The sequence below is a fragment of the Bos grunniens genome, chromosome 5 (assembly GCF_055505025.1).
Source record: "Bos grunniens cultivar Pamir isolate PY7600 chromosome 5, Bosgru_T2T1.0, whole genome shotgun sequence".
Lineage (NCBI taxonomy): Eukaryota > Metazoa > Chordata > Mammalia > Artiodactyla > Bovidae > Bos > Bos grunniens.
The window spans coordinates 105,376,882-105,403,979 of record NC_141169.1 but is presented as its reverse complement, the minus strand read 5'-3'; the positions used below and the strand labels follow the sequence as shown (position 1 = coordinate 105,403,979).

Here is a 27,098-nt window from a genome sequence, read left to right as displayed (position 1 = left end):
CAGCGCTCTGCAACAGGAGAAGCCACTCCAGTGAGAAGCCTGCGCACTGCAACTACAGAGTAGCCCCAGCTTGCTGCAACTAGAGAATTGCCCTTGCAGCAATCAAGACCCAGTACAGCCATAACTCATCTTTGGATATTCAGGGGATTTAAGCTGGCTGTGGGATGACCTGTGAAAGAAAAGAACAAAATGAAAGAACATCTACACCATTTCATGGAAGATTTTGTCTTAAAAAAGAAAGAAAGAAAGTTTAAAAAGATCAATAATGCCTGGGGAATAACTAAAGCGACTCAGCAGGTTCAAGGCTACCATCTCTAGTTTTACAGCGCCCTCTGGTGGTGACAGAACTGTTGCATAGGATTCCCAGGCCATAGGGGAGAATTGCAAGATTCCGAGTCCCAGCTACCAGCCTCTCTCAGCACCTCGGATGGCCTTTGTCTACTTTCTTCTATCAGCTTCCCCACAGCCTATCTCTGAGGAATTTAAAATATCTTGTCCCTTTGAAATGTTTCCAAGGCAAGTTGTATCACTGAGCCCACAGGTAGACTGGGGGTAGTTTTAGGGGAAGAGGTAATCAGCACCCCTGTGTGTGCTAAGTCACTTCAGTCGTCTCCGACTCTTTGCGACCCATGGACTGTCGCCCGCCAGGCTCCTCTGTCCATGGGATTCTCCAGGCAAGAATACCGGAGTGGGTTGCTGTGCCCTCCTCCAGGGGATCTCCCCAACTGAACCTGTGTCTCAGGTCTGAACCTGTGTCTCAGGTCTCCTGAATTGGCAGGTGGATTCTTTACAGCCAGCGCCACCTGGGAAGCCCAGTAAGCACCCTAGTTCACCACTTTTCACAAATTTGAAATGTGGCATTGATTACAGCTATCACTGCGTCTCATTATGTTAATAGTTATTACGATCTTAAATATTTCATGTTCTTAAATATTTCATCAATGGGAGTAGTTGACACTGGCAAATCATTTTTCTTTTGTATGCACATTTTTGTTTACCTTGTAGAATGTGCCTTATATGTCCCTATTGCCCTGCTGTTATAGCCCCAAATTAGAAAAAAATCACCAATGCCTCAAAAGTGCTTCCTTGACTCATAAAAGCGGCGATGAAGGTAGTAATAGGGATCTGACAGCTCAGAACAATACCATCCATAAAGTGCAAACAGCATTCAGTGGGGTATAATATGTCCAAAGGGGCTGGGATGAAGGAAAATATGAGCAATTATTTCACACAATAAGAAAAAAAGAAACTGCAAATAGGAACTACCATAAACATTATCTGGAAACTGGAGGGTTTGGGAGTCTTTTTTTTTTTTTTGGCCATACTATGTGGCATGTGGGATCTTGGTTCTCTGACCAGGAACCAAACCAGTGGAAGGGAATGGAAGCATGGAGTCTTAACCACTGGATCACCAAGGAAGTCCCAGAAACTGGGTTTTGTTGATGATTCACCCCGTCACCAGTGCATTATCAACTCTAAAATGTCAAATCAAGGCTCAAAGTCATCAAAACCTGTGTACTGATCACAGGTAAAGCCTACTGATTTTTTTTCCAGAATAAGCCCAATATAGCGTTTCCCAGAATAAAAATTTAATTTCATGATAGAGATAGAAAAAGGCCCCCAAATAGAGCACATCACTTCTAGTTGCCCTCACTCTTCAGAGCAACAGAACAGAAAGACACAACAGAAAAGACAGACAAACCCGTTGTGGAGTTAGTGATATAAATACTTGGCAAGAAAGCAGTTTGATGAAATGCCACTGCGGGATGTCATAGAACAATGGCATGCCGAGTTCATGAGCAATCGCCATTAGGTACAGATGTCAACATTCAAGTCTCCTGGTGAAAATTTTCATATCCAGACTAGGCAATAGCTTTTAGAAAGGGGAAAACATAGACGATGGCCAAGTAGTCACTGAATTTTTGTTCCACTTATCTCTAAAATTTTCTACTGCCAGAGGAAAATATTTTGTTTTATTAGAGGTTATTTGGTAAATGAAAAAGATACCTTGGAGTTCTAACAAAGGGGATTTTCCGACTCTGTGTTTCAGTTTCTCCCTCTGAAAAGTGGGAATGATGCTGTTAACAGTAATAACAATGCCTGTTTCCTACAGAGGTGCTTAAGATTAGTGAGGAACTACACATAAAGCAATGTCTGCCATATCGAAAACACTCGGTGGGGACTTCCCTGGCGGTGCAGTGGCTAAGACTCGGGCTCCCAGTGCAGGGGGCCTGGGTTCAATCCCTGTTTAAGGAACTAGATCCCACACGCTGCAACTAAAAGTTTGCATGTCACAACTAAAGATCCCGAGTGCTGCCACGAAGATCAAACATCCAGCAATTAAAAAATTAAGGAAGTACTCAATAAAGGTGAGTTATTATTCTCATTACATGAATGCTGGTTTGAACACTGCTTAATTCAGAGAACCACTGGCAGTCTTCAGTACGTGTCCTGAACCTAATTCAGTGTTGGAGGAAATAGAAAACATTTTCATCATGAGTCAAGCTGCAGTCACGAAGGATACATTCTTTTCAACATGGTCATAGAAATAGAAGTACAGGAACCTGCTTCCTTCTGCCAAGCCCTGGGAAGTACATAGATGCTGGAGGGCAGAGGAGTTCACATCAATTCTGTTTTGTTTTAGCATTTTTACTGAGATTCAATTCACATAGCATAAAACTCACTTTTTTTTTTTTTTTAATTTAGTGGGGTTTTTTTTGGCCACATCGCATGGCATACAGGGTCTTAGTTCCCTGACCAGGGATCAAACTCATGCCCCTACAATAGAAGTGCGGAGTCCTAACCACTGGACCACCAGGTAAGTCCCAAAATTCACCATTTTAAAGTGTATATTTTTAGTATATTCACTCTGTTGTACAACCATCAATGCTATCTAATTTCCAGAACATTCCTATCACCCTAAAAAGAAACCCCATACCTATTAGCTGTTAGTCTAAATTCTCTTCTTCCCCCAATCACTGGCAACTGCTAATCTACTTTCTGTCTTCTATGGCTTTGCCTGTTCTGGATATTTCCATATAAATGGCTTCTTACACTATGTGGTCTTTTCTGTCTGATTTCCTTCACTTAGCACCATATTCTCAAAGTTCATGCGTGCTGTGGCATATAATAGTACTTGACTCCTCTTTACAGCTGAATAATATTCTGCTGTACAGATAGATCCCATTTGTTTATTTATTCATCGGTAGATGGACATTGGCTTGTTTCTGGTTTGGGGCTATTTTGAGTAACGCTGCTATGAACATTCATGCACGAGCATGTGTGTGAATGAATGTTTTCAATTTTCTCAGGTATACGTGAATGAAATTGCTGAGTCAGATGGTAATTCTGTATTTTACCTCTTGAGGAACTGCCAAACTGCTTCCCACAGCAGCTGAAATATTTTACAGTCCCAGGAGCGATGTATGAGGATTCTACTTTCTCTACATTCTCACCAACACTTGTCGATGCTGTTATATTATAATTATATATTATGAATTATAATTATAATTATTCTAACTATCCTAGTGGATGTGAAGTAGCATCTCATTATCGTTTTGATTTACATTTCCCCAGTAACTAATAATGTTAAAAACATCTTTCCATGTGATTTTTGGCCATTTGTTTACCTTCTTTGCAGAAATATCTATTCAAACCCTATGCCCAATTTTTTAACTAGGTGATCTTTTTTAATATTGAGTTGTTAAGAGTTCTTTTCATAGTCTGGACACTAGCTCCCTATCTTATATATGATTTGCAAATATTTTCTCCCATCCTGTGAGCTGTATTTACATGTTCTTGTTAGTGTTCTTTGACCGCAAAAGTTTTATTTTTGATGAGGTCCAATTGATTTGTATTTTTTCCTCCTTGATTGCTTGTGTTTTTGTTCTCATTTCTAAGAATCCATTGCCTAATCAAAGGCCACACAAACTTCCATATGTTTTCTTCTAAAGTTTTATAGTTTTAGCTCTTACACTTAGGTCTTTGATCTCTTTTGAGTTCAGTTCTTTTTTTAAAGATTTTTTTTTAATGTAGACCATTTTAAAGTCTTTATTGAATTTATTATATACAACACTTTCTGTTTTCTGTTTTGGTTTTTTGGCCTCAAGATATGTGGGTTCTTAGCTCCCAAACAAGGGACGGAACCTGCACCCCTGCATTGGAAGAGGAAGTCTTAATCACTGGACCGCCAGGGAAGTCCCTGGAGTTAAGTTTTGTTTCTGGTATGAAGGAAGGGTTCAAATTCATTCTTTGTATGTGGATATCTACTTTTACCAGCATCTTTTGTTGAAAAAGCTAATCTTTCCCCCATTTAATCGTCTTGGCACCTTTATTGATCATAAATGTATGAGTTTGTCTCCGGACTCTCAATTCTATCCCATTCATCTATGTCTGGAAAATCCCATGGACGGAGGAGCCTCGTAGGCTACAGTCCACGGGGTTGCTAAGAGTCAGACACGACTGAGCGACTTCACTTTCACTTCTCACTTTCATGCATTGGAGAAGGAAATGGCAACCCGCTCCATTGTTCTTGCCTGGAGAATCCCAGGGACGGGGGAGCCTGGTGGGCTGCCGTCTATGGGGTCGCACAGAGTCGGACACGACTGAGGCGACTTAGCAGCAGCAGCAGCAGCAGCAGCATCTATGTCTGTCCTTATGCTAATTTCACACTGTCTTAATTACTGTAGCTTTGTCACAAGTTTTAAAATTGGCAAGTGTGAGTCCTTCAACCTTGTCCTTCCTTCTGTTTTCAAGACTGTACTGGTTATTCCTGGTTCCTTGCAATTTTGTATGCAATTTAGGATTAGCCTGTCCATTTCTGAAAAAAAAAAAAAAAACGAAAAGCAGTATTAACAGAGATTTCATTGAATCTGTAGATGGATTTGGTGAGCATTGCCATCTTAACAATATTAAGTATTCTAAACAATCAATAAGGATGTTCTTAGATTTGTCTAAATGTCCTTAATTTCTTTCAATGTTTCAGAGTGTACAAGACTTGCACTTTTTTGGTTAAATTATTCCTAAGTATTTTATTCTTTTTGATGCTATTATAAGTGGAATTGCTTTCTTCATTTCAGATTGCTCATTGCTGGCAAATAGAAATGAAACTGATGTTTATATTGATCTTACGTCCCTCAGGTTTGCTGAACTTACTTATTATCTCTAATCAGGATTGGGTTTTTGTTTTTTGTTTGGGTTTCTTTCTTCATCAGTTCTTCAGGGGATTTTTTTTTTAAATAAATAAGACCATATCATCTGAAAATAAAAACAGTTTTACTTCTTCCTTTTCACTATATGAATTTTTGAAATGTGGGGACTTCCCTCGCAGTCCAGTGATTAAGACTTTGCTTTACAATGTAAGGGGGCATGGGTTTGATCCCTGGTCACAGAGCTAAGATCCCACATGCCTCACAACCAAAAAAAAAAACATGAAATGTGGGATGACAATAAATAAGAATACCAATAAAAAGAATTTCTCCAATTGCATATAAAGAAAGCTGAGTGCTGAAGAATTGATGCTTTTGAACTGTGGTGTTGGAGAAGACTCTTGAGAGTCTCTTGGACTGCAAGGAGATCCAACCAGTCCATCCTAAAGTAAATCAGTCCTGAATGTTCATTGGAAGGACTGATGCTAAAGCTGAAACTCCAATACTTTGGCCACCTCATGAGAAGAGTTGACTCAGTGTAAAAGACCCTGATGCTGGGAGGGATTGGGGGCAGGAGGAGAAGAGGACGACACAGGATGAGATGGCTGGATGGCATCACCGATTCAATGGACATGAGTTTGAGCGAACTCCGGGAGTTGGTGACAGGGAGACCTGGTGTGCTGTGATTCATGGGGTTGCAAAGAGTCGGACACAACTGAGTGACTGAACTGAACTGAAAATTGGCATAAAATATCAGGATTTCTTAAAGCTAAAACTCTGCCACAGTTGCCTCATCAAAGTTTTACTATGTCCCAATATTTGATTTCTTTGAAAAAGAAATTAAAAACATATAATTAGGAGAATTTTAAAACTACTTTGGTAAAATGGTAAACAAACACACACACACACTTGTAATTCTACATCGGAATGAGAAAGTGAAATGAAAGTTGCTCAGTTGTGCCCGACTCTTTGCGATCCCATGGCCTGTACAGTCCGTGCAATTCTCCAGGCCAGAATACTGAAGTGGGTAGCCTTTCTCTTCTCCAGGGGATCTTGCCAAACCAGGAATCAAACCAGGGTCTCCTGCATTGCAGATGGATTCTTTACCAACTGAGCTATCAGGGAAGCCCTTCAGAATAAGAAGTACTTTCCAAAGCTGAGCCAAGTCAAGGATTGGATAAGGAATCCCCAATTGCCCCCACCTTCCCTGATGGCTCAGAAGGTAAAGAATCTACCTGCAATGCAGGAGACCTGGGTTCAATTCCTGGATAGGAAAGATCCCCTGGAAAAGGAAATGGCAACCCATTCCAGTATTCTTGCCTGGAAAATCCCCGTGGACAGAAGAGACTGGTGGGCTGCAGTCTACGAGGTCATAAGAGTTGAACACAACTAAGTGACTAAACCACCATCCAGTTAAAATAGTCTTTCAACTTGTAGACTTCGGTCCTAATTGTTCAGCAAACCGTCTTCCCTGAGAATGCTCTGCACGGTTCTGAATGTAAGTTTCATCTGTTATCAGGCCTGTCTCACGAAGCACTCAAGCTCATTCCTTAACTTGTCCTAATTGAGTGGAAACAGAACAACAAAAAAAACTGGCTGGATATGACTCAAACATGAGACATGACTCAAACTGTCTGACGTCGACCTCAATATAAATTCTTTGGTGAAGGCTTCGTATATATCTTTCTCATTGATTTGTTACCTTTTTAAGTGTTCTTTTATTCTATTTTAGAGTTTGCGATCATTGACACCCACTAAAGTGGTCTATAGATGCTGAAGCTGGAAAAGCACTGGTTTTCAAGGGCACTGGACTGGGAGCCAGGACGTCTACATCTTAGTCTTGGTTTTGACCTTGACTAAGTTAGTCAACTTCGATAAGCCTTAGTCTCCCCGTTCTGGGATAGACTGTATTTCCTGCTCTGGCTTCCTCACATGGCTCTATGGAAAGCAAATGAGAAAATGGACACGCAGGTGCTTTGTAACCTCTAGGACTGTGCAAATGTGTGCAATGAGATGGTGGGTTTTTTTGTTTTGTTTTTTAATTTTTACTGGAGTGTAGTTGATTGACAATGTTGTGTTCGTTTCAGGTGTATAGCAAAGTGAGTCAGTATGACGTGGTCTTGTAAAAAGACCCTCTGTCCCTTTGGCTGCCTTTCTTTTGGCTCCTTTGCGTGTGTCCTTACCAGCTGTCATCAGCCTGTTCCCACACCCCGCCCCCAGCTTTGTGTTTATAAACCCAGTCTATCATCCCCACCACCATCCTGAGGACCAGAGCCTGTTTGTCTCTGGTGAAGAAAGTACCCAGGTCTCCTGAATCTTGCTCTAACGCTTTTTTTTTTTTTTTGACCACACTGCAGCATGTGGGATCTTAGTTCCCTGCCCAGGGATTGAACCCAAGCCCCCTGCATTGGTGGTAGGCTTAACCACTGAACCGTCAGGGAAGTCTCATTGCTCTAACTCTTCTATACCTGAAGACTCTCTCTCCATAATGATTTAGACATAGAGGGCTTCTGATAAGCTTGGGGCCACACTGTTCTTTCTGCATGAACCCCAGGCCCCAGTGCAGAGACCTGTGCCTCTATCCTGCTCGGCTCCTGCCCCCCGCCTCTCTGAATCCCCTCCCAAGGACACCCACACCTGAAATTCCATAGACAAAGACTCTCCCCCAACCCCCATCATCTCTGCTATATAGTCTGGGAAATTCTGCCAGGTTCTGAGCCAGAAAAAGGAAGAGGGCAGCCCCACCCTGCGGACCCCACCCTCCAGGAATGGATTTATGCTTCATTGTTGGTGGCAGTCATAGAAACCACAGGTAAGCATGAGTCAGAAGGTAGTAAACAGGACTCTTTACCAACAGAGGTTGCCCAGGCAACCCTGGGAGGGCAGGGCCCTGGATTTCTGGATTGGTCTCTGAGAACCTCCTGGAACAGCAGACCGTGACATTTGGCAAGGCCAGCAAACACAGATAAACCATGGTCCATTCTGGAGTTCCTGCTCACAACCGCCAGCATCCACTTGACCCTGAGCCCCCCATCCTGAGTTTATTTCTGTTCCCTATGCTGGAATTCCCTAGGCTGGAAAGTCTGGGCACTTGACTTTCCTACCTGAAGTCCTTACTCTATGAAATGTTCTTCCCTCATCTTCCTACTAACATATTATGGAGTTTTTGACACTTAGGGAGGACACTTCCAGGGGTCAGAGAAGGCCCCAACATTTAAGGGTCCTGAGATCTAAAAGATGAATAGGTGTTTTCTGATTTTAAACAGAGAAAAAGAGGGCAAATCACAGGTTCAATGTTTCTCATTGAGTCAGGACAAATATGAAATGTCATCATTTCTTTCATGATTATTGCTGAAAATAATTTTGTCTAATAGGGAGAGGAGGGAGCAGGTAAAAAATAATACACACCACGTGAGACACTTCAGGTGTGCCTCAGACTCTCACCCCTCCTGGATTTTTGTTACTAATTATTATTAAGTATTAATAGCTTTCCAGGTGGCTCAGAGGTTAAAGCATTTGCCTACAATGCTCATGACCCAGATAATCATGATGGTGTGATCACTCACCTAGAGCCAGACATCCTGGAGTGTGAAGTCAAGTGGGCCTTAGGAAGCATCACTACGAACAAAGCTAGTGGAGGTGATGGAATTCCAGTTGAGGTCCTTCAAATCCTAAAAGATGCTGTGAAAGTGCTGCACGCAATATGTCAGCAAATTTGGAAAACTCAGCAGTGGCCACAGGACTGGAAAAGGGCAGTTTTCATTCCAATCCCTAAGAAAGGCAATGCCAAAGAATGCTCAAACTGCCACATAATTGCACTCATCTCACACGCTAGGAAAGTAATGCTCAAAATTCTCCAAGCCAGGCTTCAACAATACATGAACCGTGAACTTCCAGATGTTCAAGCTGGTTTTAGAAAAGGCAGAGGAACCAGAGATCAAATTGCCAACATCCGCTGGATCATCGAAAAAGCAAGAGAGTTCCAGATTTCTGCTTTATTGACTATGCCAAAGCCTTTAACTGTGTGGATCACAATAAACTGTGGAAAATTCTGAAAGAGATGGGAATGCCAGACCACCTGACCTGCCTCTTGACCTGTATGCAGGTCAGGAAGCAACAGTTAGAACTGGACATGGAACAACAGACTGGTTCCAAATAGGAAAAGGAGTACGTCAAGGCTATATATTGTCACCTTGCTTATTTAACTTATATGCAGAGTACATCATGAGAAACGCTGGGCTGGATGAACACAAGCTGGAATCAAGATTGCCGGGAGAAATATCAATAACCTCAGATATGCAGATGACACCACCCTTATGGCAGAAAGTGAAGAGGAACTAACAAGCCTCTTGATGAAAGTGAAAGTGGAGAGTGAAAAAGTTGGCTTAAAGCTCGACATTCAGAAAACTAAGATCATGGCATCTGATCCCATCACTTCATGGGAAATAGATGGGGAAACAGTGGAAACAGTGTCAGACTTTATTTTGAGGGGCTCCAAAATCTCTGCAGATGGTGATTGCAGCCATGAAATTAAAAGACGCTTACTCCTTGGAAGGAAAGTTATGACCAATCTAGGTAGCATATTAAAAAGCAGAGACATTATTTTGCCAACAAAGGTCCATCTAGTATGGTCATGTATGGATGTGAGAGTTGGACTATGAATAAAGCTGAGCACCAAATAAATAATTGAAGCTTTTGAACTGTGGTGTTGGAGAAGATTCTTGAGAGTCCCTTGGACTGCAAGGAGATCCAACCAGTCCATCCTAAAGGAGATCAGTCCTGGGTGTTCACCGGAAGGACTGATGCTAAAGCTGAAACTCCAATTGAGAAGAGTCGACTCATTGGAAAAGACCCTGATGCTGCGAGGGATTGGGGGCAAGAGGAGAAGGGGACGACAGAGGATGCAATGGCTGGATGGCATCACTGACTCGATGGACATGAGCTTGAGTGAACTCCGATAGTTGGTGATGGACAGGGAGGCCTGGCGTACTGGGATTCATGGGGTCGCAAAGAGTCGGACACGACTGAGCGACTGAACTGAACTGATTATATTAATGCTTGGAATGCAAAAGTTTTGTCCGAAACAAAATGACACCAAAATATCAGTTCTGATGAGTCCTCTTTTAATCGAATCACCACAAGCCTGTGACCCAGCTTCATGTCTTCTCTGTCACAAATATCTTTTTGTTTTGGGCACAAGTGTTAGTCTCTCAGTCATGTCTGACTCTTTGCGACCCCATGGATTTGTGGCTCACCAGGCTCCTCTGTCCGTGGAATTCTCCAGGCAAGAATACTGGAGTGGGTCCCCATGCCCTTCTCCAATGTGACATTAAGAAGAAGATAAGTTGTGGATGGACCTAGAGATTGTCACACAGAATGAAGTAAGTCACTTCACTTAGATAAATATAGCATGATAAATATTTATCTTAGAGAAGGATAAACATAGCATGATAGTGCTCACATGTGGAATCTAAAAAGGTGCAAATGAACTTATTTACCAAACAGAAATAGAGTCACAGATGCAGAAAACAAGCCTATGGTTACCAGGCAGTAAGGGGCAGTGGGGTGGAGAGACTGGAATTGATATGCACACACTACCGTATATAAAATAGATAATAAGAACCTGCCGTATAGCACAGGGAAGCCTACTCAATACTCCGTTAATGATCTATATGGGGAAAAAAATCTAAAAAAGAGGGGATATATGTATAACTGATTTAATTTGCTCTACACCAGCAACTGGGGCTTCCTGGGTGCCATTAGTGGTAAAGAATCCACCTGCCAATGCAGGAGACATAAGAGATGCAGGTTCGATCCCTGGGTCAGGAAGATCCCCTGGAAGAGGGCATGGCAACCCACTCTAGTATTCTTGCTTGGAGAATCCCATGGACTGAGGAGCCTGGTGGGCTACAGTCCATGGGGTCATAAAGAGAAAGACATGACTGAGTGACTAAGTACAGCACATACTGCAATAAAAACTTTTTTGAGGATTTAATAGAAAATGAGTCCATAAAGCAGTGATAAATAATAAATAAAAACATACTTGGGCCCCGTTGGGGTGTTCTAGACTTGGATATATCACAGAGGGGCCACACCTTGAGGCAGGCAGAACTCCCTGGACCGATCAAACCCAAATCCCCTGCCAAGGAAGCACAGGATCTTAACCACTGGACCACTGGGAAGTCCCCATGATGCTATTCATTTCCGTTTGCCCCCCATTGTCCAAGAATGCCTGATTCCTGAGGGTGAATCCCTGAGCACAAAACAGGTGAAATTCCAAGGCTGATGGTACTTTACATGATGCGGGTGATGAACTGGTGGCGCAACACCATGCCTTATCCGTCTATCTTAAAACTATTCATGATTCTTAAAGAGCATCTGGGCAATGGAGGCTTTCTGCTCTGAGGCGCACCTGCGCCCTGGCTGTTCTCAGCCTTCAAGAGCTTGGCAGGTACCCTCAGCCGTGTTGCCTGGGTCTGTTCTCCTCTGCATATTTACACGACTTCCAGGAGGAGGAAGTGAGAAGTTTCACATTTACTTTCAACAGCTGAATCCAAAAGAAAGTAAAACTGAAAATCACTCAGTCGTGTCCGACTCTTTGTGACCCCATGGACTATAGAGTCCATGGAATTCTCCAGGCCAGAATACTGGCGTGGATAGCCTTTCCCTTCTCCAGCGGCTCTTCCCGAGCCAGGAATCGAACCGAGGTCTCCTGCATTGCACGTGGATTCTTTACCAACTGAGCTATTACTTGAGGTCTTTAAATTAAAGGGACATGTATCAGAGGCATTTCAGTGTTTTATATTTTTACAAACATTTAATGACTTATAGAAAATTTTTTCACTAACTTTGGCCCCTAAATTATTGGATAATGGAAAATCATTCTTTTTCTTTTTTTTAACTTGGATACATGTCTCCTCCTTGCTGGACCATCTTCTGCCGGTCAATCATCAGTCATTTCTCAGCTCATTTGTTTATTCCTACTGTGTCCTTGTTAGATTAACTTTTAACAGCACTGTGATGTAAATATTCTCCTATAAAGAATGCATTTAACAACAATCATTAAATACATATTTTGCAAGCCTGCCACTTACTAGTATTGTAGGTATCTTCTCGTTGTTAATTTGCTCTGAAGCCTAATTATTCCAACAGTAATTAATTATTTGTCCATTGCTGCATTTTATTTATATTATAAATTTGTATTGAGCATACAACGTCAGGTCACATTCTAAGTGCTTTTTAATATTAACTCACTTGGTCCCTGGTGACTCAGATGGTAAAGAATCTGCCTGCAATGCAGGAGGTCTGGGTTTGATCCCTGGGTTGGGAAGACCCTCTGGGGGAGGGTATGGCAACCCACTCCAGTATTCTTGCCTGGAGAATCCCCATGGACAGAGGAGCCTGGTGGGCTACAGTGCATGGGGTTGCAAAGAGTCAGACATGACTGAGCGACTTACACTTTCGCTTTTTCAACACTTTCGGTTGGTTCTCATACAATCATATGAGATAGATGCTTCCGTTGTCAAGATTCAGAGACACAGAGATTAAATAACTTGCCCAGGCCACATAGCCAAAGTGTCAGAATTAGGATTCAAACCAAGACTGCCTGACTCCACACCTGAGCTAGACAGCTGTGCTGTTGCTGCCTCTCTGAAGGAGTACACAGCCTAGTTAAGGAGATGCACACCCACCGTGGAAAGTTTGGTAACAGTGAATGCAGGGCGAGAGGCAGGGGTGGCGAAAGCAACAGGACCCAAAGCTGGGAGAGGGCGCAGGGACTAGAGGGGTCTGATGGTTGGGCAGGAATCAATCTGAGTTGTGCAGAATATGCAGAACTGGATGAGTCAGTAAGGCCGAATGACTCCCCATTGATCCCTCCCCCAGGGACTGGAGGAGGGGAAGGAAAAGGGGGATGGGACAGAGGCCCATGAGGAAGGTAGTTCTCTAAATCCCCTCTTGGTTGGCCCCTCAGCCCGTTAGGGTTTCCCATCAGCCTCGGACGCGCCCAGAGTCCGGATACCAAGACAAGCATCTTCCGTCCTCATGGGAGTTGACTACCTGCTTTTGAGCACAGTGGCTTCCCAGAAAAATCTGCCAGAGGACCAGGGCAAGTGGCTTTATAACAGCAAGAGGATGCAGCTTCGGGACGGATGATCAGGAAGAGGGCTTTCGAGGAGACAGAGCGGAGAGGCTGAACAGATGTGAGGAGTGATATTTGGGGGATGGGGTGATATATGAAGATGATTTTTGGCTGCACCTCTCAGCATGCGGGATCTTAGTTCCCCAGCCAGGGATTGAACCCATTTCCCCAGCAGTGGAAGCGTGGAGTCTTAACCCCTAGACTGACAGCAAAATCCCGTGAAGATGCTTTTTTTTTTTTTTTAAGGAAGCAGTGCTGGTGGTGAGCTGCAGGGCCCTGTGCCACAGGACAGCCCTGAGCAAAGGCCAGCATCACTTCTCAAGGCTTCAGGAAGGAGACTTCTGTCTCTTTGAATGCTGAGACAACCTTTCAGATGGAAACTAGGCAGGCAGTTTCCTCTGGTTTCCTAGCCCCACAGCAGGCTTTCTGTTAAGTTCAGTTCAGTCACTAAGTCACGCCCGACTCTTTGCAACCCCATGGACTGCAGCATGCCAGGCTTCCCTGTCCTTCACCATCTCACGACAGGCTTACCCACAGTAACCCATTTGCTTTCTACAGGCGAGAGGTGAGAGGTGCAGGCTTGGGGGCCAGACAACTTGAGTTCAAATCCTGGCTTCTCCTCTTGCTAACTTTGTCCTCATGAGCATGTTATGTAACCTCTCTGAGTCTGTTTCCTCATCTGTTATAATGAGGTTAATATCTAACTCGAAGGGTTTTGGTGAGGATTAAATGAAATGACACATGTCAAGTGCTAAATTATGCCTTCACCTAGTAATTGCTTTAATAAAAAGTTAGCTGTTATTATCATAATGATCCAAAAATTAGTATTATTATCCTCATTTTATGTACAAGGATGGAGACTTGGAGAAGTCAAATTCACCTGCCCCAGAAGCCCTTGTGAAGGGCCTGCCTTTGAACAAAGATGGTAAGGAATGCATGGGGCCATGACTGAAGGTCATCTAGGCAGATGCAAAGGATCAATGCAGAATCAGGGTAGAGATGAACATAACGCTTGTGTGCCCGGTCGTGTCCAATTCTCTGCAACCCCATGGACTGCAGCCCACAAGTCTCTGTCCATGGGATTGTCCAGGCAAGAACACTGGAGTGGGTTGCCATTTCCTCCTCCACGGGGTCCTCCTGACCCAGGATCAAGTCCGTGTCTCTTAAGTCTCCTGCATTGGCAGACGGGTTCTTTACCACAAGTGCCATATGGGACAAGCATAAAATGGGGATGAAATGAGGGCGAGGTCAGAGAAGACATCTCTCCAGAATGCTCACAGAGATCTCCTGTGAGGCTAGTGCTTGGACCAATGCCCGCCCTGAAGCCTTGTTGGATGTTCCGTGTGCTGCTCCACATAGTGGCCTCATGTCCTTGGCCAAGGGGCTTTACTTGAGAGTTGTTTTTGTATCCATCAAGTGGGCTAATACAGGCAGCCCCATTCCACTGGGTTATGCAGGGAAGAGAGCTAACTGGTCTCCACTGAACACAGTGCCAGGCACACAGGGTGGTTCTTGAGACCTAGGGGCTGCCCACATGACCCCAAACTGAGAATCTAAGTCTCTGAAGGATGGGGAGTGGATCCAAGGCTTCAGGATGCTGCTACAATGACCCGAGTATGCCTGCTAAGTCACTTCAGTTATGTCCAACTCTTTGTGACTCTATGGATTGTAGCCTGCCAGGATCTTCTGTCCATGGAATTCTCCAGGCAAGAATACTGGAGTGGGTTGCCATTTCCTTCTCCAGGAGATCTTCCCAACCCAGGGATCAAACCAGTGTCTTTTAAGTCTCCTGCATTAGCAGGTGGATTCTTTAACACTAGCGACACTTAGGAAGCCACGAACTGTGACCCAAATTGTGGCTCAATTATCCAAAAAGGGGCCCATGATACAGAGACAGGTATTCCCCTGAACATGAGGAAATTACTTTAAGCTTGAGCAGGAGGTATTTGGGTCAGAGATGAGAAAGAACTTCCTGAAATTCAGGGTTGTCAAATCAAATTATAAATAATGATTTAGGACTGTTGTGCTAGCATCTGCTTTAGGAGTGAAAGAGCTGCCCACCTTCCCAGGCTGGGCAAGATGCGTCATAATGAGATGGGCCGACAGTCAATCTCTCTGGGCAAATGAACCTCAAAATACACATATATTTTGTGTATTTCACAAGGAAGAGCTGGCTGTAAGCCTGGACTTGTGACAAGGGCCATAGTGCTCATAGAAGCTGACCGAGGTTGGGGGTCGTGAGCTACTCTCACTTTGAAAACTTTTGCAAAGACTGACCCAGAACCTTAAAACTCTTCATTCTGTGTGCTTCTGAGTCACTGGGGCTGAGCAGGTGGACACCCACTGTCAGTGCAGACCTGAGGAAGGAAATCAAACGACTACTTGGAGGAAGGGGTTGTCACTGATCAGAGCTGCAGGAAAAAAGGGACAACCTGGGCAGCAGCCTTGCTGGCGGTCATCGGGCAGCAGCGAGGACCATCTGCCAAGGACGTTAGGCAGCCTTCCTGCATGGAGTTGTGAGACCACACAGCTGCCATCTCACTGAGAAAGGCCAGGGCTTGGGGGCCTGGCCACTCCGGGCCCCGCAGACCAAGTAAAATCTAACTGCACTTCCAAGGATTGCCACTAGGGGAGACCAGGGCCCTCTGGGGAGAGGTGCGTGCGGGATGCTCAGATGTGATCAGATCATCTGCGTGATCAGATGTGTCCAGCTCTGCGACCCCATGGACTGTAGCCCATCAGCCTCCTCTGGCCATGGAATCTTCCAGGCAAGAATACTGGAGTCGTTTGCCATTTCCTTCTCCAGGAGATCCTCCCAACTCAGGGATCAAACCCATGTCTCCTGCATTAGCATGCAGATTCTTTACCACTGAGCCACCAGGGAAGCCCTGGACAAAATATTCTAGAAGACTCCACTATTAATCCATCAGAATTGGTGTGCGAGGTAAAACCTACGTGAAATGGTTGTCTTAAGGAGCCAGGAACCTTTAGATGAGCGCCACTGAGGAAACACTGAAGCTTCACTAATGAACCAGGAATACCCCAGTGAAATTAGGCAAGCATTCCAAGTATTTAAAAAACAAAGGTGGTTACTTCGGCAGGAGCAGAGATATGATATTCTACCTGCAAGTTCATTCTATCTTGGTCCTTTAGTAAGTCAAGGCCATTCAACTCCACAGACAGCGATGCTAGGCCTGCACCAGCCCCTGTGCTAGGGTGTCCCAGCCCCCAAGGAGCCAGGAGTCCAGTGAGGGCCATGGGCACCTATGCTCACAGCAGCAAGATTAGGTGGTGCCTTTCCAAGGAGCTTGGTGGCCAAGGCATTGAAAGCAGGAAAGAAAGTGATTGCTCTGGCTGAGGAACTGTCAGGAAAATGTACGGAAGGACGCAGGATATTGAAAGAAGTGGAAGTGGAGATGCGGGGACAAGGGGTCAGAAGTGATAACTATGCCGGCCCGGGGATGTGCTTGAGCAAGTTCATGGAGCCAGGGAAGCTGATGTAGATTCAGAGGATGGGGACGGTCCAGGGACAAAGTAGAGGAGCAGCAGGTGAAAGGCAGGAAGCATAACCGGGACCATACATTTGCGGTCTTTGAACTCCAGGAAGAAGTTAGTCCTCTCAAGCCACCACCCAGAAATCGGCAGTTGGGAGGGGGCGATGTCCCCAGGAGGCCATCAGGGCAGACTCTCAGGAGGCCTTTGGGAGTTCTGCCCTTCCCCACTTTCTCTCTTTCTTTTTTTTTTTCTGTCTGTGCTGGGTCTTCATCGCAGCTCAAGGGCGCTCTGGTTGTGGTGCAAGGGCTGAGTTGCCCAGAGACATGTGGGACCTTAGTCCCCTAATCTGAATCAGCTTCCCCTTGGAAGGAGGATTCTTAACCACTGGACCCCCAGGGAAGTCCCTTCCCCTTCCTTTCTAAACACTTTGTCTTCGTTCATGCCATTCCCTCCTCCAGAAATGCCCGTCCCTCCTACTCTACCTAGCAAACTCCTAGTTATCTTCAAAGCCCCAGCACAACGTTCGCCTCCTCTACAAAGCCTTCCCTGGCTGCCCTGTGTAGTTATTAGTCCCTCCCACAGCTCTTGGTTCATTGCTTACATGTAACTTACATACCAATGTTCCCCACTAGTCTGTGTCCCCATTCTTCTGTAATCTCCTGAAAGTCAGGGACTATCTTTGTAATAGGAATGCTGCTGTGCTGTTCTTAGTTGCTCAGTCGTGTCCAACTCTTTGTGACCCCATGGACTGTAGCCTGACAGGCTCCTCTGTCCGTGGGGATTCTTCAGGCCAGAATACTGGAGTGGGTTGCCATGCCCTCCTCCAGGGGATCTTCCCAACCCAGGGATTGGACCCAGGTCCCCCACATGCACGCAGATTCTTACTGCTTGAGCCACCAGGGAAAGCCCAAGAACACTGGAGTGGGTGGTGGTGGTTTAGTCGCTAAGTCGTGTCGGACTCTTTGCAATTCCATGAACTGTAGCCCTCCAGGCTCCTCTGTCCATGAGATTCTCCAGGCAAGAATACTGGAGTGGGTTGCCATTCCCTTCTCCAGGGGATCTTCCCAACACAGGAATCAAACCTGGATCTCCTGCATTGCAGGCAGATTCTTTACCAGCTGAACTACAGGGTAGTACAGGGAAGCCTGTACTATTCAGTATGGATACTCATACTAGGAATGCATATTCTATTTACCCCTCGCACCTTGGCACAGAGAACACTGCCAGTAAGCGGCATAGGGAGGGAGGGCATCAGTTCCCATCTAAGGCGCCGTCAGCTGTGCCCCTTGGCCTGGCCTCCTGGTTTTATCTGTCTCACGTGACTTGGTGCCTCCCAGCTGGAACCCTCAGCTCCCCCGCCCAACCTCACCCTTCCCAGCTCTGCCTAGAGAAGGACACACCTCTGATCAGCTGCCTGGCTGCCAGTGCCTGCCAGCACCTCATTAACCCAGATGGCCCCCACCCCGCCCTGAGAAGTGTGGGCTGGGCAGAGTTCAGGAATCAGGGCAATCTCCCTGACCTTCCCACCTGTGAGGAAAGGCAGGAGGGACTTGGGGTTCCCTACACCAGCCCCAGAAGTTACCCTCATGCTGTACTGGACGGACATTTTGTTCCTCAGAGCTCCGCTCCTGGACAGATGACACCTTGTTAGCTGCGGGGTCCAGCTGGGGACTTGATGGGGTCATCTGCACTGGGGCAGAAACCGAGGGTCAGAGGAGAAATGGGACTCAAGCCGGGGGACTTCTCTGGTGGTCCAGTAGTTAGGACTCTGTGCTTTCACTGCTGAGGACGCAGGTTCAATCCCTGGTCAGGGAACTGAGATGCCTAAAGCTGTGTGGTGCAGCCAAAAAAAAGAGGGAGGGGTATGAGAGAAGGCGGGGGTCTGCCAGGAAGAAAGACACTATCCAGGTGTCCCCACCCCCACCCCAGCTCCACTCAGTAGAGGCCAATCCACCAATCTCTCAAGTCTTTAGGCTGCATTCAGCTCCCTGAGTTGTGTTCCCCTCTCAACCTATCACAGGCAGGGGTCTTTTCTCCACAGCACCGAAGGACAAGGGAGACTGTGAGAGGAACCATCTAAGGAGGCCAGAGTAGAACAAATAGAACATAGGAGTCCGACCTCCCAGCCCACACACTCCTGCCGGCCACTCCCCCAGCTTCTAGACTCCAGCTTTCCCTGGGAACCTTGCCTCCCAGAGGGGCTGAAGACAGGCCCTGGGGCAGTGGCTGGTGGAGATTGGATCTCAGCCTAGAGGGAAGTGAAAGGGTTAACGCCCTCATGTCCACTGGGCCAGTCCAGCCAGCTCTCCCCAGAGCCTGTAAGTCCGGGCTTGCCTCTGGTCTCTCAATTTCAATTCCATTCTTACTCCCTCCACTTCCTTCCTGGAGAACTGGGAGGGCATCCTTGCCACCAGCAGTGTCTGGGGTGTCATTTAATACTGCCAGTAATCACCACCTCCTGTTTACTGGCTGTCTTTCCCTCATGGCTAGTCTTGTTATCTCTGGGTCTCTCTCTCCATCTTTCACATGCACACACACACGAATGGGAAAAAGGCTTCTCTCCATCCCAGTTCCTGCCCCATCCTACTGCTCTCCCTAAAACTGATCCGAATCAACTGGAAAGCAGGAAACAAGAAGTAAGGATGTATAGAGCTGGAGATACCAACATCTCTTCTGAACTACAAGAGCAATCACATCACAGCAAGCTCAGAACAAGAGAATACTTGGAGGGCAAATAGGAGGGAGGTGGACGAAATTAGAAAGTATCAAAGGATAAAGATCCCTCTTCCACATCAAACAGAGCCGTCACAGTCAGCGAGGACTGGAACACCTGAGATTACTGGTGGGTTCAATATGCCAGCGATACAATAAGAGAGGGAGCTTTTGAAAGCAAAGAAAGTGTCCATGTATCACCACATAGCCGACTCACAGGAGAAGACCACAGGACTCGGTGGAGGGCTGGAGCCATTGCATTCAGACCTGCTCCCACCTCCCTCCCACCCTCCACTGGGTCTTTGGCTCCCCGAGTGTGAGATGACAGTGACCGCACATCTATGGACACTCCTGATTCTTGATATCCCATGTTTCTGTCCGACTATGTGTCCTGACTTGGGAATGTGAAGTGTGCCCTTCCTTGAACAGTGTCTGTTTTATTAGTGGCCGCAGGTGCTCAGACGCCCTCCTGAAGGCGGGAGTGTGGCTGTTTGCCAGTTAAGAGTGGGGTCCGCCCACCCCCAGACTTGGTTAGTGGGAGAAGTGTTGGGCCAGCCTCAGCCTGGCATCAGGCGCCATCCCCGGAGCAAAGGTGAAGTCCAACCTTCCATCAGATGGCTGGAGCCGACAAGCAGAGATAAGGGTCACACTTTGGACTCCGCTGCCAGAAGGGGGCAGTGCCCCCGGGTTCCCTGATCCCCGAGGCCCTTTCTGCGGCCGGTACTGCTCTCCTGCCTGGTTAAAGGAGGAAGACGAGGCCGAGGCCGGGGCACGGGGCTAGCCGGCCACTCACCGACGCGGAAAGCGAGGTGGGCACCTGCAGCGGGTCACTCGGTCGTTACCACCGCCGACCCGGAGGGCAGCGCGCGAGGGTGACAGGCCGGACTGGGTGGGTGGCGACTTCAGGGACGAGGGGAAGGGAGGAGGGAGCCCTGCGGAGCGAGGCAGAGCCGCCCGGTGCCCAGGGACCGAAGGCGCCCGCTGCGCGGCGGGTCGGATGCTGGCGGGAGAGGGAGGAGCCAGCCCGCTGCCCCGCCCCCGCCCCGCCCCCGCCCTCCCGGCCCGGCTCCACGCAGCCCCGGTCCTGCGGGCCGCTCGGTCCCAGACCCGGCCGGGCCGCGGGGCGGGCATCGCCGGGGGAGTCGTCGTCGGAGACCGCGGGGCTGGCGGCGCGGACAGAGGGCGCCGGGACACCTGCGGGCACAGGTGAACGGCAGGAGGGCGGGGCGGGACGGGAGGCGGGGGTCGCGGAGCCCAGAGGAAGGGAAGCGGGTCAAAGCTCAGAAAGGACCCGGGGCTGCGGGGAGAGGGACTCGGAGCCCAAGGAGGGAGGGTTATTGGGAGGCAAGGAGCGCTGCTCTCCCCTGCTCACAAATCTGAGGAAAGGTAAGGGGAGGCGGAGCGGGGTTCCGGGGCCCACCTGGAGGGACACCAGCACTTGCTTAGGCGGTCTCTCCTCTCCAAGCCCGGCCCACCCAGAGAGCGGGGAGGCCTCTACCGAGGTTGAGGGGGAGGGGATGGAGCCCCCCGCGTGTCTCCCAGCCTCACCGAGGGGCTCCCAGAGGCTGGCCAAACCAGACAGAGCCTGCTCCCTCTCTGCTCATCTCTAAGGCCAGCAGTCTAAGACCTGCCCATGGCCTGAGGGTCCAGGTTAGGGGTGGGGCGTTCCTTTAGGTGTGTGTGTGTGTTAGTCAGTCGTGTCCCACTCTTTGCGACCCCATGGACTGTATGTAGCCTGCCAGGATCCTCTGTCCATGGAGTTCTCCAGGCAAGGATATTGGAATAGGTTGCCAGAGAGTAAATATTTCAGACTTTGAAGGCGCTGCGGTCTCTGTCATAGCTAGCAGGGAGGAAGTCACAACTGGCCAAGCAGGGAACGTGTCTGTGATCCCATAGTGCTTTCTTTAGGGACATGGATATTTGAATTGAATATGATCTTCCTGTGTTGTTAACTATTCTTCTTTTTCATGATTTTATTTACTTTTTAAGTTTATTCTTCTTTTGACTTTTCCAAATATTTAAACATGTAAAACAGCCATTCTTAGCTTGTGGGCTGTGCAAAAACAGGTGGCAGATCGGGCTGTCTTCACCACCCCTGCCCACCACCCCCCCACCCCGGCAGCTTCCCCCCCGCACCTCCACTCCTGTGTATTGGGGAGGGAAGGGTGTTGCTAGGTGCAAGGGGCATCCCCCTCACCTGGGGGCACCCAGGAAGCAGGGAACCTGTCTGTAACTCTTGATCCCAGCTACTCTTTAGGATGTCAGCATCCTTTGAAGCCAGTGCAGGAACTGGTATCCCAAGTGTGCACATGTGAATGAGGGGGTATGTTCCAAGGGGCTTTCTGCCCAGCATGTGGGAGTGTACCCAACCCACTCCCAACAAGCAAACTGGGCTCTCCCCTTCCCTTCTTCTTCTTCCCCTCCCCCTCCACCTCTGTCTCCAGCCCTGCACCCTCCACTAACCAAGGCTGGCCCTTTGATCCTTATATTCTCTCTGCAGCCTCAGGGGGCCCCTTTCCCCTGCACAGTGGAGTGATGAGCCTTTGCAGGTGACCCAGGAGAGAAGGGATGCAGGCCTTGGGTCCTCCTGATAAGAGTCCCCTCCAAGGGCTGGTGGCCTCCCGCATTGAGACCTATGGAGGCAGGTATCGGGCCTCGGTCTCGAGTCCTCCAGGCAATGTCTGTCCACAAGGAGGTCTTTTGCTGGTGAGTCCGGGCTGTGCCCCAGAGGTGATCTGGGCGGGGCAGGCGGGAGGACACCCTGGCTTTCAAGTCTCTGTCCCCTTGCCAGGCCTTGGGTGGCACTCTTCCCAGCCCACATCCCCGCCTTCTCTCCTGGATTGTGAGGGAGAGGACGGTTGTGTGGGGCCAGGGTCCCAGGACTCCACACTCACCCCAGACAGAAGGAGCAGGTGAGGCAGAGAGCCAGGAGGGGCCAGGCCCTCGGTGCTGTCGGAGGCACAGAGCTGGGGGTGGGAGGTCACCAAACCCAGGGTTCAGTGCCTCCCAGACTCCTACCTTTACTAGGGAAGAGCTTGTGAGCAGCGTCCTGAGACCTGCCTTCCTCTGAGTCAGGCCTGGAGGAAGAGCAAAGGTTCAAGGTGCCCCTACTCTACAGGTGGGGAGGGGTGTGGGGGCCTGCCTGGCTCCAGCCCGGCTCCACCCACCGGCCAGCCTCCAGCGCTGACCAAGGAAAGGGGCGTGGAGGCCCAGCGGCCTTTCCCTTGGCCTCCCTCCACCTTGAGGTCAATTCTGTTTCCAGCTGGGGATATCCCTCGTCTGACTGGAGGAGGGTTTGGCCATGGGACACCACCGAGGGTGGGAAGGGAGACTAGGAAGTCTATGGGGTAAGTGAGGCCACAGGCAGGTCAAGGAATGTGACCAGGCCTGCCCAGGAGGGACTGCTAGCCCAAGCCTCAACTTCTCCCACAGAAGGGCAGCCACTCCCAACGGGATGGGAGGGCACACATGTGTGCGTGGGTCGCAGAGTGCATGTGCACCGGGCCCTGTGCACACACACAGCCAGAGTGTAGGGAGCACACGGGAGCTGGGGACACTCGGGCACACGCAGAGCCCAGTCGCGTACATGCCTCTGTGCCTGCTCTGCACGAGGCCGCGTCTACCCCCGGCCCCTCTGCCCTGCCCGACTGGCTCCTGCCCATCTAGGCAGCCTTCCTGGCAGCGACCACTGTGACTCAGGGCCGGAGCGGCTCACACTAAACTGGTTTTAGGGGAGCGGTGAGCCAGCCCAACTTGCAGGCAGGTGTAGGGGACGCTGTCCAGAGCTAAGCCGGGCACCACTCTGCCTCTCTGGGACCTCTGCGGGAAGAGGGCACGCCCAGAGCTCCCCCTGCTCTTCCTCCAGGATCCCAGCCGCCGACGCTTCATGGGCTATGTCCCCTTCACCACGGGTTCTGGCCCGGCCCGACGCCTTTCTCCCCTGAGGCTTCGAGAACCAGAGCCCGAGAAGACGCATGGAAGTCCCTTTGGGGTCGGGACACCTCACTCCCCCAAACTCAAGGTGAGGGGTCCCTCTTCTCCCATCACCGAGCTCCCAGCCTGAGCTGCGATCAGAGCTGAGAACACCAGAGTCCCTCCAAGAAGCCAAGTGTAGCTCTAGAGACCCTCTCAAGGGAGCATCTCCCAGCCAGGCTGTCTCATAAGAATGTCCACTTTACGGGCAAGTGTCCAAATATTCCCGGGACTGCTGGTTCCCTAAGCCCCCTTCGGGCCCTCACCTGAAGGTCCCTCTGAAGGGGTCTGACTCAGGAGAGACCTGGAAGCTGTCTTTCTGATTAGGGAGCCGGGAGTCAGGGACCTTCCTGCAGACAAGGCTCCTCTCCATACGGGTTCCAGCCTTATGCCAACCCCTGTAATCCCAGCCAGGGTTGATCTTCCCCGCCCCTGCCAGGCCTCCGTGTCCCCACTCATGCTCAGGGCTGCTTGCCACCTCCCATTCACATACACACGCACACACACATATGATAACTTACAGTGAACAATGTCAGATTCAGGACCAGGGACCAGGCTTGATCACTCAAGAGCTTTTGTGTAGCAGAGTTTTATTAAAGTGAAAGGGGACAGAGAAAGCTTCTGACACAGACATCAGAACGGGGACGGAGAGTGTCCCCCTCCCTAGTCTTATCAGGGCCCTATAGAGTTTTACCAGGCCCACTCCCACAACATACAGCTTAAATTAATAAGATTAGAGCTAATGGACTTCCCTGGTGCCTCAGACGGTAAAGCGTCTGCCTACAATGGGGGAGACCTGAGTTCAATCCCTGGGTTGGGAAGATCTCCTGGAGAAGGAAATGGCAACCCACTCCAGTATTCTTGCCCAGAAAATACCATGGACAGGAGGAACCTGGTAGGCTATAGTCCATGGGGTCACAAAGAGTCGGACATGACTGAGCAACTTCACTTTCACTTTCACCAGACTCACTCCCACAATATATGTCTTAAGATAACAAGATTAGTCAGAAGGTTCTTGTTAAGGGGAAACATTCCCTCAAGCAAGATACATTGTTATATTGACTAAGTCGAAACAGTGTAAAAAGTTTGTCCTTTTCTCCTTGAGACCCCCAGACCCCTTTCTCCTTCTCAAGGGCTCTAGACTCCTTTCTCCTCAAGGGCCCCAGACTCCTTATCAACCCACCTAAAGATGAGCTCTCTCACATACACACACGTATGCACACATGCAGCCCTTCATCGGCCGGGTGGTCCAGGTGCCAGAACTAATCCCCTCTTGGCGCCCCCAGGAAGTCACCAAGGCCCACGAGCTGCAGGTGAGGCTGCATACCTTCAGCATGTTTGGGATGCCCCGCCTGCCCCGGGAGGACCGGCAGCACTGGGAGATCGGGGAGGGCAACGACAACAGCGTGGCCATTGAGAAGTCCTGGAAGGAGCTGGTGCCTGGGCACAAGGTGAGCCTGACCACGTGGGGTCCGAGACACACACACACACCCCCCTCACCTCTGACCCAGAGGAGGGAAAGGCCATGGGAAGTGGGGTCCACAGGGACAGCACTTAGAGGCATGTCACTGAAGCTTCAGATCTGGGCCCGACCACGTATTAGTGAGACCCCACAAGGTACTAGTGAGACCTCACAAGGTACTAGTGAGGCCCTGCCAGGTACTAGTGAGGCCCCACCAGGTACTAGTGAGGCCCCGCCAGGTACTAGTGAGACCCCACCAGGTACTAGTGAGACCCCTCCCAGGTACTAGTGAGGCCCCCCCAGGTACTAGTGAGACCATGCCATGAGTGAGGCCCCACCAGGTGCTAGTGAGACTCCTCCAGGTGCTAGTGCGACTCCGCCAGGTACTAGTGAGGCCCCCCCAGGTACTAGTGAGACCACGCCATGTACTAGTGAGGCCCCCACCAGGTACTAGTGAGAACCTGCCAGGTACTAGTGAGGCCCCGCCAGGTACTAGTGAGGCCCCGCCAGTACTAGTGAGGCCCCGCCAGGTACTAGTGAGACCCCGCCAGGTACTAGTGAGGCCCCGCCAGGTACTAGTGAGGCCCCGCCATGTACTAGTGAGACCACGCCATGTACTAGTGAGGCCCCGCCATGTACTAGTGAGGCCCCGCCAGGTACTAGTGAGATCCCGCCAGGTACTAGTGAGAACCCGCCAGGTACTAGTGAGGCCCCCCCAGGTACTAGTGAGACCACGCCATGTACTAGTGAGGCCCCGCCAGGTACTAGTGAGGCCCCGCCAGGTACTAGTGAGACCCCGCCATGTACTAGTGAGACCCCGCCATGTACTAGTGAGGCCCAGCCAGGTACTAGTGAGACCCCCCCAGGTACTAGTGAGAACCCGCCAGGTACTAGTGAGACCCAGCCTTGTACTAGTGAGGCCCCACTAGGTACTAGTGAGGCCCCGCCAGGTACTAGTGAAACCCTCACATACTAGTGAGACCCCGCCAGGTACTAGTGAGACCCAGCCCTGTACTAGTGAGGCCCCACCAGGTACTAGGTGAGGCCCCGCCAGGTACTAGTGAGGCCCCGCCAGGTACTAGTGAGACCTTGGACAAGACAACAAGCCTCTCTGTGCCTCCATCGCCTCATGACATGAGGATGACAAACACCCCCTCCACACTGGAAGATGGAGAAGGTTAAAGGCTGTCTAGGACGCATGTCCGGTAGCATTTAGCAGACGGCAGCAGCTGGTCTTGTCATCGTTCACCAGCCCCATCCCCACCCAGGAGATGAGCCGGGACCTCTGCCACCAGCAGGAGGCCCTGTGGGAGCTACTGACCACGGAGCTCATCTACGTGCGGAAGCTCAAGATCATGACGGATGTGAGCCACCCCCCGCCCACCCAGCGGCCCGGCCCTGGCCCTCGAATCATCCCCCATCATCCAGACCAGGACAGGGCAGGGTTGTTGGAGAGGGAGGGGCAGGATACCTAGAGCCCCCTGCCCAGGGTCTTGGGAGAGAGGTTTGTGGTACTGAAGATGGGGGTGGGGATGCTGTGAAGGGTGAGGCTGGGGTCCGAGAGGAGGAGACCAGGCACTAAGACCCTCTCTCTCCCTGCATCCAGCTCCTAGCTGCGGGTTTGCTGAACTTGCAGCGCGTGGGTCTGCTGACGGAAGTGAGTGGGCACTTGGTGTGGGGCGGGGGGACAGATTAGTGTGGGTGGACTGAGCCCAGGGCCTGGGGGGGCAAGGTCACAGAGAACTGAAATGCCACTGCCCCATCTACTAGGACCCCAACCTCCCGCCGTCCCCACTCCACTTCTTGCTCTAGACCCCAGTTCCCCGCACCCAGGCTCAGTTGGCCTGCCTGTCCGTGGCCAGTGCAGCCCGTGGGTCACCTGCCCAGACACATGGCTGAGTGCCACCCCCTCCCCCAGGTGTCAGCTGAGACCCTATTTGGAAACGTCCCCAACCTGATTCGAGCCCACCGGAGCTTCTGGGAAGAGGTGCTGGGGCCCACCCTAGAGGAGACACGAGCCTCAGGCCAGCCTCTGGACCCGGTCAGCCTGCAGGATGGCTTCCTGACGGTGAGGAGGGCACAAAGGCCGCTTCCAGATGGGGTGGAACTGGGAAGGCCCTGAGGGGTCCTGTCCGCAGGGCAAGCGCTTGCCGCCGGAATCCTGCTGTAA

The 27,098-nt window shown here is 49.6% G+C and overlaps 1 protein-coding gene across 16 annotated transcripts in view; it reads left to right on the top strand.

Annotated features, from left to right (window-relative positions):
- The first annotated feature begins 2,688 nt into the window (after positions 1–2,688).
- PLEKHG6 (pleckstrin homology and RhoGEF domain containing G6) overlaps positions 2,689–27,098 on the top strand; it is a 35,164-nt gene continuing 10,754 nt past the window's right edge. For 11 of the 16 annotated variants that reach the window (XR_015164354.1, XR_015164359.1, XR_015164358.1 and 8 more), the window contains exons 1-7: positions 20,546–20,700; positions 21,995–22,200; positions 23,360–23,515; positions 24,753–24,917; positions 26,197–26,292; positions 26,535–26,585; positions 26,847–26,996. Coding sequence is in view for 5 of the 16 variants with exons in the window: in XM_086402296.1 (XP_086258422.1) it covers positions 22,063–22,200; positions 23,360–23,515; positions 24,753–24,917; positions 26,197–26,292; positions 26,535–26,585; positions 26,847–26,996 (756 nt within the window). In the remaining 11 variants the exon portion in view is untranslated. Of the gene's footprint in view, positions 2,819–20,191; positions 20,304–20,404; positions 20,701–21,994; positions 22,201–23,359; positions 23,516–24,752; positions 24,918–26,180; positions 26,293–26,534; positions 26,586–26,846; positions 26,997–27,098 lie in introns of those variants that run through there. The other 5 variants (XM_086402297.1, XM_086402298.1, XM_086402300.1 and 2 more) reach the window with 5 other exon arrangements.